The sequence below is a fragment of the Callorhinus ursinus genome, unplaced genomic scaffold, assembly GCF_003265705.2.
Source record: "Callorhinus ursinus isolate GAN/ISIS: 27379988/994484 unplaced genomic scaffold, GSC_fseal_2.0 scaffold4, whole genome shotgun sequence".
Lineage (NCBI taxonomy): Eukaryota > Metazoa > Chordata > Mammalia > Carnivora > Otariidae > Callorhinus > Callorhinus ursinus.
Window position 1 is genome coordinate 60,347,066 of NW_027397066.1, and position 12,156 is coordinate 60,359,221.

General features: G+C 39.6%; 1 protein-coding gene and 1 long non-coding RNA gene across 3 annotated transcripts in view; one reads left to right on the top strand and one right to left on the bottom strand.

Moving 5' to 3' along the window:
* Positions 1 to 12,156, top strand: part of USO1 (USO1 vesicle transport factor) — a 99,117-nt gene that overhangs the window by 30,213 nt on the left and 56,748 nt on the right. For both annotated transcript variants that reach the window (XM_025886932.2, XM_025886933.2), the window contains exon 4: positions 3,295 to 3,371. In XM_025886932.2, the coding sequence (XP_025742717.1) occupies positions 3,295 to 3,371 (77 nt within the window). The remainder of the gene's footprint in view (positions 1 to 3,294; positions 3,372 to 12,156) is intronic.
* The window catches only part of LOC141372617 (uncharacterized), a 40,981-nt gene that overhangs the window by 4,492 nt on the left and 24,333 nt on the right, over positions 1 to 12,156 (bottom strand). The window lies entirely within an intron of this gene.

Sequence of the window (12,156 nt, forward strand, 5' to 3'; positions counted from 1 at the left end):
GTTCTGGGTTTGGGCCCCATGTCGGGGAGGCTGCCTCTCCCTCTCCTCCCTGCTTGTGCTCTCTCTAGCTATCTCTCTCTCTCTCTCTCAAATAAATAAAATATTAAAAAAAGGCAAAGGATTTGAATACAAATTTCAACAAAAAAGTATACAAATGGTCAATAAACATGAAAAGATGCTCAAAATAATTAGTCATTAAGGAAACACTAATCAAAACCAAAATGAGACACCAAGTTGCACTCACTAGGATGGCTGTTAAGGGTAAAAAAAGGAGACAATAACAAATAATGCTGAGGAGAAACTGGACCTTCAAACACTGCTGGTGGGAATATAAAATGGTGCAGCCTCTGTGGAACTTTGCCAGTTCCTCAAAAAGTTAAACATGAAGTTACCACATGACCTGACAGTTGCATTCTTATGTATAAAACATGTTCACACAAAAACTAGTACATCAAAATTCATAGCAGCATTGTTCATAATAGCCAATAAAATGAAAATAGCCCCAATGTCCATCAACTGACAAATGGGTAACAAAAGGAGGTATATCCCTACAATGGACTATTGAGCCATAAAAAGGGATGAAATACTAATATGTGTTACAACAGGGATGAACCTTGAAATATTGTTCTAAGAGAAAAAAGCTAGACACAAAAGTCATGTACTGCATGTTTCCATTTATATCAGATGTCCCAAATAGTCAAACCTATAGACACCAGGCGGCTCAGTGGCTGACTCTTGATTTCGGCTCAGGTCATGATCTCAGAGTTGTGAGATCAAGTCCTGAGTTGGGCTCATGCTGGGTATAGAGCCTGCTTAAGATTCTCTTCCTTCTTTCTCTCCCCCCACCCGTCCCCCTCAAAAAAACCCCCCCAAAATCTATAGACACAGAAAGTAGATTAGTGGTTGCCAGGCACTGGGGGGGAGGAGGGTATAGGGAATGATGGCTAATGGATACGGGGCTTTCTTTTGATGTGATGAAAATGTTCTGGGTTTTGGGGCGGCACCTGACTGGCTCATTCCATGGAGCATGCAGCTCTTGATCTCGGGGTTGTGAGTTCAAGCCCCGTGTTGGGTGTAGAGATTGCTTAAAAATAAAAGCTTTAGGGATGCCTGGGTGGCCCAGTCAGTTAAGCATCTGCCGTTGCCTCAGGTCATGATCCCAGGATCCCGGGATGGAGCCCCACATCGGGCTCCCTGCTCAGTGGGGAGCCTGCTTCTCCCTCTGCCTGCAGCTTTCCCTGCCTGTGCTCTCTCTCTCTTTCTCTCTGACAAATAAATAAATAAAATCTTTAAAAAAAAATTTAAAAAGCTTTAAAAAAAAGCAAAAAGAAAATGTTCTGGATTTAGATAGTGCTGATGGTTGCACAACTCTGAATATACTAAATCCACTGAAATGTATACTTTAAAAGGGTGAACTTTATGGTATACAAATTATATCTCAATTTTTATTTATTTTATTTATTTTTTAGATTTTATTTATTTATTTGAGAGAGATAACAGTGAGAGAGGGAACACAAACGGGAAGTGGGAGAGGGAGAAGCAGGCTTCCCATGGAGCAGGGAGCCCAATACAGGGCTCAATCCCAGGACGCTGGGATCATGACCTGAGCCAAAGGCAGACGCTTGATGACTGAGCCACCCAGGCGCCCCTGTATCTCAATTTTTAGAATTACTATCTAGGTGTCATGGTTTGGAAACAGTGAGAAATTAGACAACTTTCAGGCTCTAAGTGTAGGACTTAAGAAAATGAGCAGTCTCTCCTCAATATGACTATAAAAGAAGCAGATCCACAGATGGACAGATGGAGAGTTTCAAGCCATGTCAAGAAAGGAAGCTTTCTGATGCAGCCAAGGATGAAGGAGATTCAGTGGAAGAATTCTGGGAGTGTTAGTTGGAAAGGCCAGGAGAAGAAGCATAAAACAGTAATGAAGAGGGGCACCTGGCTGGCTCATCCCATAGAGCATGTGACTCTTGATCTCTAGGGTCATGAGTTCCCCAAGCTCAAGGTTGGGCATAGAGTTTACTTAAAACAACAAAGCAAACAAACAAAAAAACAGTAATGAAGATGAGACGTGGAAGGAGATGGCTGCAGAATACAGACCTTTCTTTGCACTCCATGAAGTTAAAAAAAAATAACTCCGAACACTTTGAAAACAGAAAGCAATAAATAAGTATCAGAGGCAAATGGAAAGGGAATTTAATTTAGCACAAGAAAGGGAATGAAACGCGAGAGGGCTCATAGAAGCTTAGCTTTGTTGTCTAAGAGGCACAATAAAACACCAAGCAGCCCCTAACATGATACAATTACGATTTCACACATTGACTAGCTAATACTACACCCTATTTCCAAGCATGGTGCTTGGCACATAGTAAATGTGCAGTAAATGTTTTCAAAAATCTGTTTCTTAACCTTTATTTCAGGAATATCTAGGGATGCCTGGGTGGCTCAGTTGGTTAAGCATCTGCCTTCAGCTCAGGTCATGATCCCAGGGTCCTGGGATCAAGCCATGCATTGGGCTCCCTGCTTGGCGGAGAGCCTGCTTCTCCCTCTGCCCCTACTCCCCGCTGTGCTCCCTCTCTCTCTCTCTCTCAAATAAATAAATCTTTAAAAAAAAAAACAACAAAATTTGTCTATGAACAACTACAATCTCATACTCCCTGATTTTATAAACAGTAGTATTTTTACCATAAGTTTTTTGTTTTGTTTGTGTGTTTGTTTTTAGAAAATAAAGTATAGAGCAGGGAAACAAATTCTAGTAGTCCAACCGGGGATAACACTGTTAAATATATATCTCACAAAACATGTATATAAACATAAACACATACCCATAAAATTACCTGAGTTATACCAATTTTGCTGGTTTTAGAGTTGAATTTACTTTACAAATTTATTTACAAGTTGTTTTAAAAAAATATATATATAGACACACAGACACACATAGGAGCGTATATGTATTTTTTGCTAAATGGGGCCATTCTGTACATTAATTTTTATATTTAATTTTTTCTGCTGGCATTACATCAAGGGTGTTTTAATTACCATGTCATTAAACATTCTTTAAAAATACTGTTTTTCATTGCTGTATACTTTTTTTTAGTATTCTACATTTACATTGCTTCTAATCTTCCACTATTATAAGTAACCTTAATATGTTCTTTAAGTTTCTACTCTGGTATTTTCTTAGCGTAGATTTTGGATTAATGTTTTATACTGTCTTGCTAAATAACTGTCTAAAAATGGTCATGACAGTCTACACTTCAGCAGTGTGTAAGTGTAATAATTTCTTTTTTCCAGTTCGGATTCTGAAATAATAGGTTATGCTTTGGACACACTATATAATATAATATCTAATGATGAAGAAGAAGAAGTAGGTAAGTTTCTTTTATTATGTTTTCTTTTTCTCTTTTTGTGTTTCTATACATAAAATAGCATATGCTATGTATCGTGGAGTTGTGCCAATTTTGCTGGTTTTAAAGTTGAATTTATTTTATGAATTTATTTATAAGGGTTTTTTCTTTTTTAAACAGTAAGGAAAGACATAGGCTTAGTCCCAGAAAAATATATTTAAAATGATTGCTTTGTATGTTAGAGATGGAATTAGAGTCTTCTTTTTTATAAAATACTTTTTTTTTTTAAGAGTTGGATGCTTACATAGCACCTAGGTGGCTCAGTCGGTTAAGCATCCAACGCTTGATCTCAGCTCAGGTCTTGATCTCAGGGTCATGAGTTCAAGCCCTGCATGGGGCTCAATGCTGGGCGTTGAGCCTACTTGGAAAAAAAAGACACTTAGTTGACTGAACCACCCAAGCACCCCTTTTTTATTAAAAAAATACATATATATAAGTATAATTTACTTATTTATTTATTTTATTTGAGCAAGAGAGCAACAGAAAGAGCACGAGCAGGCAGAGGGGCACAGGGAGAAGGAGAAGCAGGCTCCCTGCCAAGCCGGGAGCCAGATGCAGGACTCAATCCCAGGACTCTGGGATTATGACCTGAGCTGAAGGCAGATGCTTAACTGAGCCACCCAGGTGCCCCTATAAAATCTTTTGTCCTCTTTTTCTATTTGGTTTTAGTTAGGCAGTATGAATATTAGTAATTTCAGATTAAATAAATCATTTTTGGCTATTAAAAAATGAACTTTTATTTTTGTTATTATCTGGTGACCAATATGAAATTAGAGGGGTTTTTCCTAATACTTAAACTTTTAACACAGGACTTTATTTATAAAGGACAACAACTTATTAAATTTAGAAAGTTTCTTTACGTTAGTCTCGTGTGAAATGATACAAATCAGTTCAAAATTCACACACTTTGGTACATCTTTTTTTTCCTATTTTTGTTTCACATTATTTGCATATTTAAAATAAGGTAGTCTGTCATCTTTATTGTTGGTATGTGAAATACTTAGCTAGAAGTCTATATACATTTTTTCTTTAAATTTTTTTATTGTTATGTTGATCACCATACATTACATCATTAGTTTTTGATGTAGTGTTCCGTGATACATTGTTTGTGCATAACACCCAGTACTCCATGCAGAATGTGCCCTCATTATTACCCATCACTAGGCTAACCCATCCCCCCACACCCCTCCCCTCTAGAACCCTCAGTTTGTTTTTCAGAGTCCATCGTCTCTCATGGTTCATCTCCCCCTCCGATTTACCCCCCTTCATTCTTCCCCTCCTGCTATCTTCTTCTTTTTTTTCTTAACATATATTGCATTATTTGTTTCAGAGGTACATATCTGTGATTCAACAGTCTTGCACAATTCACAGCGCTCACCATAGCACATACCTTACCCAATGGCTATCACCCAGCCACCCCATCCCTCCCACCCCCCACCACTACAGCAACCCTCAGTTTGTTTCCTGAGATTAAGAATTCCTCATATCAGTGAGGTCATATGATACATGTCTTTCTCTGAGTGACTTATTTCACTCAGCATAACACCCTCCAGTTCCATCCACATCATTGCAAATGGCAAGATCTCATTCCTTTTGATGGCTGCATTATATTCCATTGTGTATATATACCGCATCTTCTTTATCCATTCATCTGTCGATGGACATCTTGGCTCTTTCCACAGTTTGGCTATTGTGGACATTGCTGCTATAAACATTGAGGTGCACGTACCCCTTCGGATCCCTACATTTGTATCTTTGTGGTAAATACCCAGTAGTGCAATTGCTGGATCGTATGGTAGCTCTATTTTCAACTGTTTGAGGAACCTCCATATTGTTTTCCAGAGTGGTTGCACCAGCTTGCATTCCCACCAACAGTGTAGGAGGGTTCCCCTTTCTCCGCATCCCTGCCAACATCTGTCATTTCCTGACTTGTAAATTTTAGCCATTCTGACTCGTGTGAGGTGATATCTCATTGAGGTTTTGATTTGGATTTCCCTGATGCTGAGCGATGTTGAGCACTTTTTCATGTGTCTGTGGGCCATTTGGTTGTCTTCTTTGGAAAAATGTCTGTTCCTGTCTTCTGCCCATTTCTTCATTGGATTATTTGTTCTTTGGATGTTGAGTTTGACAAGTGTTCTTTATAGATTTTGGATACTATCCCTTTATGTGATGTGTCATTTGCAAATACTTTCTCCCATTCTGTCAGTTGTCTTTTGGTTTTGTGGACTGTTTCTTTTGCTGTGCAAAAGCTTTTTATCTTGATGAAATCCCAATAGTTCATTTTTGCCCTTGCTTCCCTTGCTTTTGGCGATGTTTCTAGGAAGAAGTTGCTGCGGCTGAGGTCGAAGAGGTTGCTGCCTGTGTTCTCCTTTAGGATTTTGATGGACTCCTGTCTCACGTTTAGGTCTTTCAACCATTTGGAGTCTATTTTTGGGTGTGGTGTAAGGAAATGGTCCAGTTTCATTCTTCTGCATGTGGCTGTCCAATTTTCCCAACACCATTTGTTGAAGAGACTGTCTTTTTGCCATTGGACATTCTTTCCTGCTTTGTCAAAAATAAGTTGACCATAGAGTTGAGGGTCCATTTCTGGGCTCTCGATTCTGTTCCATTGATCTATGTGTCTGTTTTTGTGCCAGTACCATACTGTCTTGATGACAACAGCTTTGTAATAGAGCTGGAAGTCCGGAATTGTGATGCCGCCAGCTTTGCTTTTCTTTTTCAACATTCCTCTGGCTATTCGGGGTCTCTTCTGGTTCCATACAAATTTTAGGATTCTTTGTTCCATTTCTTTGAAAAAGGTGGATGGTATTTTGATGGGGATTGCCTTGAATGTGTAGATTGCTCTAGGTAGCATTGACATCTTCACAATGTTTGTTCTTCCAGTCCATGAGCATGGAACGTTTTTCCATTTCTTTGTGTCTTCCTCATTTTCTTTCATGAGTATTTTATAGTTTTCTGAGTACAGATCCTTTGCCTCTTTGGTTAGATTTATTCCTAGGTATCTTATGGTTTTGAGTGCAATTGTAAATGGGATCGACTCCTTAATTTGTCTCTCTTCTGTCTTGTTGTTGGTGTATAGGAATGCCACCGATTTCTGTGCATTGATTTTATATCCTGCCACTTGACTGAATTCCTGTATGAGTTCTAGCAGTTTTGGGGTGGAGTCTTTTGGGTTTTCCATATAAAGTATCATATCATCTGCAGAGAGTGAGAGTTTGACTTCCTCTTTGCCGATTTGGATGCCTTTGATTTCTTTTTGCTGTTTGATTGCTGTGGCTAAGACTTCTAATACTATGTTGAATAGCAGTGGTGATAGTGGACATCCCTGCCGCGTTCCTGACCTTAGGGGGAAAACTCTCAGTTTTTCCCCGTTGAGAATGATATTCGCTGTAGGCTTTTCATACATGGCTTTTATGATATTCAGGTATGTACCCTCATCCCTATACTCTGAAGAGTTTTGATCAAGAAAGGATGCTGTACTTTGTCAAATGCTTTTTCTGCATCTATTGAGAGGATCATATGATTTTTCTTCTTTCTTTTGTTAATATATTGTATCACGTTGATTGATTTGCGGGTGTTGAACCAACCTTGCAGCCCAGGGATAAATCCCACTTGGTCATGGTGAATAATCCTTTTAATGTACTGTTGGATCCTATTGGCTAGTATTTTGGTGAGAATTTTTGCATCCATATTCCTCAAGGATATTGGTCTGTAATTCTCCTTTTTGATGGGGTCTTTGTCTGGTTTTGGGATCAAGGTAATGGTGGCCTCATAAAATGAGTTTGGAAGTTTTCCTTCCATTTCTGTTTTTTGGAACAGTTTCAGGAGAATAGGTATTAATTCTTCTTTAAATGTCTGATAGAATTCCCCTGGGAAGCCATCTGGCCCTGGGCTTTTGTTTGTTGGGAGATTTTTGATGACTGCTTCAATTTCCTTAGTGGTTATAGGTCTGTTCAGGTTTTCCCTTTCTTCCTGGTTCAATTTTCATGGTTGATACATCTCTAGGAATGCATCCATTCTTCCAGGTTATCTAATTTGCTGGCATAGAGTTGCTCATAATATGTTCTTATAATTGTTTGTATTTCTTTGGTGTTGGTTGTAATCTCTCCTCTTTCATTCATGATTTTGTTAATTTGGGTCATTTTTCCTTTTGATAAGTCTGGCCAGGGGTTTATCAATCTTGTTAATTCTTTCAAAGAACCAGCTCCTAGTTTCGTTGATCCGTTCTAGTGTTCTTTTGGTTTCTAGTTCATTGATTTCTGCTCTGATCTTTATTATTTCTCTTCTCCTGCTGGGTTTAGGCTTTATTTGCTGTTTTTTCTCTAGCTCCTTTAGGTGTAGGGTTAGGTTGTGTATTTGAGACCTTTCTTGTTTCTTGAGAAAGGCTGGTATTGCTATATACTTTCCTCTTAGGACTACCTTTGCTGTATCCCAAGGATTTTGAACAGTTGTGTTTTCATTTTCATTGGTTTCCATGAATTTTTTTAATTCTTCTTTAATTTCCTGGTTGGAAATGTATTTGAGTTCTTTTCGACTTTCCTCTTGTGATTGAGTTCTAGTTTCAAAGCATTGTGGTCTGAAAATATGCAGGGAGTAATCCCAATCTTTTGGTATCAGTTGAGACTTGATTTGTGACCTAGGATCTGATCTCTTCTGGAGAATGTTCCATAGGCACTAGAGAAGAATGTGTATTCCGTTGCTTTGGGATGGAATGTTCTGAATATGTCTGTGAAGTCCATTTGGTCCAGTGTGTCGTTTAAAGCCTTTATTTCCTTGTTGATCTTTTGCTTAGATGATCTGTCCATTTCAGTCAGGGGGGTGTTAAAGTCCCCCACTATTATTGTATTGTTGTCAATGTGTTTCTTTGCTTTTGTTATTAATTGCCTTATATAATTGGCTCCTCCTATGTTAGGGGCATGGATATTTACAATTGTTAGATCTTCTTGTTGGATAGACCCTTTAAGTAGGATATAGTGTCCTTCCTCATCTCTTATTATAGTCTTTGTTTTAAAATCTAATTTGTCTGATATAAGGATTGCCATCCCAGCTTTCTTTTGGTGTCCATTAGCATGGTAAATGGTTCCCCCCCCCCTCACTTTCAATCTGGGGGTGCCTTTGGGTCTAAAATTAGTCTCTTGCAGACAGCATATTCATGGGTCTTGTTTTTTAATCCAATCTGATAGCCTGTGTCTTTTGATTGGGGCATTTAGCCCACTTACTTTCAGGGTAACTATTGAAAGATATGAATTTAGTGCCATTGTATTGCCTGTAAGGTGACTGTTACTGTATATTGTCTGTGTTCCTTTCTGGTGTATGCTGCTTTTAGCCTGTCTCTTTGCTTTGAGGACCCCTTTCACTATTTCTTGGAGGGCTGGTTTTGTGTTTGCAAATTCCTTTAGTTTTTGTTTGTCCTGGAAGCTTTTAATCTCTCTTTCAATTTTCAATGAGAGCCTAGCTGAATATAGTATTCTTGGCTGCATATTTTTCTCGTTTAGTGCTCTGAAGATATCATGCCAGTCCTTTCTGGCCTGCCAGGTCTCTCTGAATAGGTCTTTTGGCAATCTAATGTTTCTGCCATTATAGGTTACATATCTCTTCTCCCAAGCTTCTTTCAAGATTTTCTCTTTGTCTCTGAGACTCGTAAGGTTTACTATTAGATGTCAGGATGGACCTATTTTTATTCATTTTGAGAGGGGTTCTCTGTGCCTCCTGAATTTTGATGTCTGTTTCCTTCCCCAAATTAGGGAAGTTCTCTGCTATAATTTGTTCCAGTATACCTTCTGCCCTCTCTCTCTTTCTTCTTCTTCTGGGATCCCAATTATTCTAATGTTTAGTCTTACCGTATCACTTATCTCTCGAACCCTGCCCTCATGATCCAGTAGTTGTTTATTTCTCTTTTTCTCAGCTTCTTTATTTTCCATCATTTGGTCTTCTATATCGCTGATTCTCTCTTCTGCCTCATTTATCCTAGCAATTAGTGCCCCCATTTTTGATTGCACCTCCTTAATAGCCTTTTTGTTTTTGACTTGGTTAGATTTTAGTTCTTTTATTTCTCCAGGAAGTGTTTCTCTAATAACTTCCATGCTTTTTTAAAGCCCAGCTAGTATCTTTAAAATCATGATTCTGAACTCTAGGTCCGACATCACACAAATGTCCGTATTGAGTAGGTCCCTGGCAGACGGTACTACCTCTTGTTCTTTTTGTTGAGATGATTTTTCTCGTCTTGTCATTTTGTCCAGAGAATAGATGAATGAGAGAACAAAATTCTAACAGGTTAACAAAGTCTCCAGAAAATATACTCTAAACAAATCAGAAAAGCCTTGAAACCAGGGGAAAAGAAAGGGAAAGAAAGAAAAAAGAAAGAGGGGAAAAAAAGAAAAAGTTAAAAACAAACAAAAGCAGAACAAAACAAAAAAAACAGAATATGATCAAATATGATCAGGCTGGTGCATAGATCAGTGCCACACACTAGATTTTGGGTGTATTTTGGTCTGTTAGAAGAAAGTGCCTCCTAAAATTTTAAAGAAAGAAAGACTTATATATGTAGAAAATAAGGGTTGATACGATGAAGGGATGGAATATGTCTGTAAAGATGAAAATTATAAAAAATTTTAAAAAAGGAATTGATAAGAAGGTGTTTGAAAAAAGAAAGAAGAGGATTTAAAAAAAAGGAAAGAAAGAAAGAAAAAGGGGAGAGAATGTGATCAGGCAGGAGACTAGAACAAAGCCATACACTAGAGATTTAGGGTATATTTTGATATGTTAGAAGAAACTGTATCTCAAAATTTTAAAGAGAGAACAACTTATATATATATGCCAAAAATAAGGGTAACTACTATGAAAGGATAAAATATGACTAAAAATGAAAAATAAAAATGTTTTTTTTGAAAAAGGGATTGATAAGATGTTGGTTGAAAAGGGAAAAAGAAAAATTCAAAAAAAAAGTTTAAAAAAGTTAACTTTGAAAGACTAATGAATCATGGTAAAAAAGCCATGAATTCTATGTGCAGTATTCCCCTAGCGCTGGAGTTCTGCTGTTCTCACTGATCGGTAAACTTGGTCTTGGCTGGCTGTTCTTGCTGAACTTCTGGGGGAGGGGCCTGCTGCCGTGGTTCCCAAATGTCTTTGCCGGAGGCGGAATTGCCCCGCCCTTGTCGGGTCCTGGCTACACAATCTCCGGTTTGCCCTCGGGAGGTTTTGTTCCCTGCAAGCTTTGCGTTTGGCTTTGGAGGATGAGAGTGAAAATGGTGGCCTCCCAATCTCCGCCCGGAGGAGCGGAGAACTCGGGGCCCCGCTCCTCAGTGCGCCCCCAGAGAAAAGCAGTCAGTCACTCCCGTCTCCCCGGTCTCTAGCCGCACTCTGTGCTCACCTGGCCTGTGACCGAGGGTTTCTATCTCTGGCACCCGACCCCGTGTGGAGTCTCCAAACCCAGCAGATCCCTGCGGTGCGCTCCCGGGCGGCTCCTCCTGGGGGAGGAAGGGGAGTCTCCCTGGATCTGCCGCTTGTTGGGTCCCTGCTGGAGGAGCAGTAGCCCGACTGGGCCGCGGATCACAGTTTAAGGCCACCCCGAGCTGAGAACCCGCGCCTCGGCTCCGTCTCTGCAGCCGGCTTCCCCGCTCCGATACCTGGGAGCTCTGCCGTACTCAGGCACCCCTGGTCTTTCTGTGACCCGGAGGGTCCTGAGACCACACTGTCCTGGGAGGATTCCACCCCCCGCTTAGCCACTGGAGCAACCGACGTCCCTCATTGGAGCTGACTTGTAAAAGTTCTGATTTTGTGCTCCGAGGCTCTATCACTTGCTGGTAGCCGCTGACAGAAGCCCCCACCCCCGCCGTCTATCCTCCCGAATGTTGCCTCAGATTCACTTCTCTGCACACACGTCCTGTCTTCCAGAAAGTGGTCGTTTTTCTGTTCAGAGAGTTGTTGCTATTCTTTTCTTTGATCTCCTGTTGAGTTCGTAGGTGTTCAGAATGGTTTGATCCCTATCCAGCTGAATTCCTGAGACCAGATGAAATCCAGGTCTGCTAATCCTCTGCCATCTTGCTCCTCCCTCTATATACATTTCTTTCTATATATTGTAAAACCATATTCACTGAGTAACATTTGACAGTGCTGCTGAAGAATGCATTCTTCACATCAGGTTGGCTATTGAAGGACATAGTGGATGTTTCACTATTGTAGACAACAGAAAGGTGGGCATTTTTGTGCATTTTAGAAGTTTAATTTAGATTATAAGCTCTTCTGAAATTCTAAGTAGACAAATTATAAAGAAATGTAGATAATTATAAGTGTGTATATTTTATTATGATAAAAATAGAGCAGAAATATATATAGATATTAACTTCATAGAATACCAGTAATAGGAACATTTGAAATGGGTCAGGTCGAATGGTCGCAATTTCTTGTACTCTTAAGTATCCTTTTTCTTAAATTTTTATTTCTCTGTGATATCTGGCTAAAAACTTAACTTTATTAATTTCTCAGGGTTGAGAACAAAAATTTTTTTTAAGATTTTATTTATTTGTTTGAGAGAGCACAAGTGGGGAGGAGGGGCAGAGAGAGGGGGAAAAGCAGACTCCCCGCTGAGCAGGAAGCCCGACTTGGAGCTTGATCCCAAGACCCTGGGGTCATGACCTGAGCTGGGATCATGACCTGAGCTGAAGGCAGATGCTTACCCAACTGAGCCACCCATGTGCCCTGAAAAAATCTTTAGTAAACATGATTTGGTACCCATGGGATAAGAGGCTGT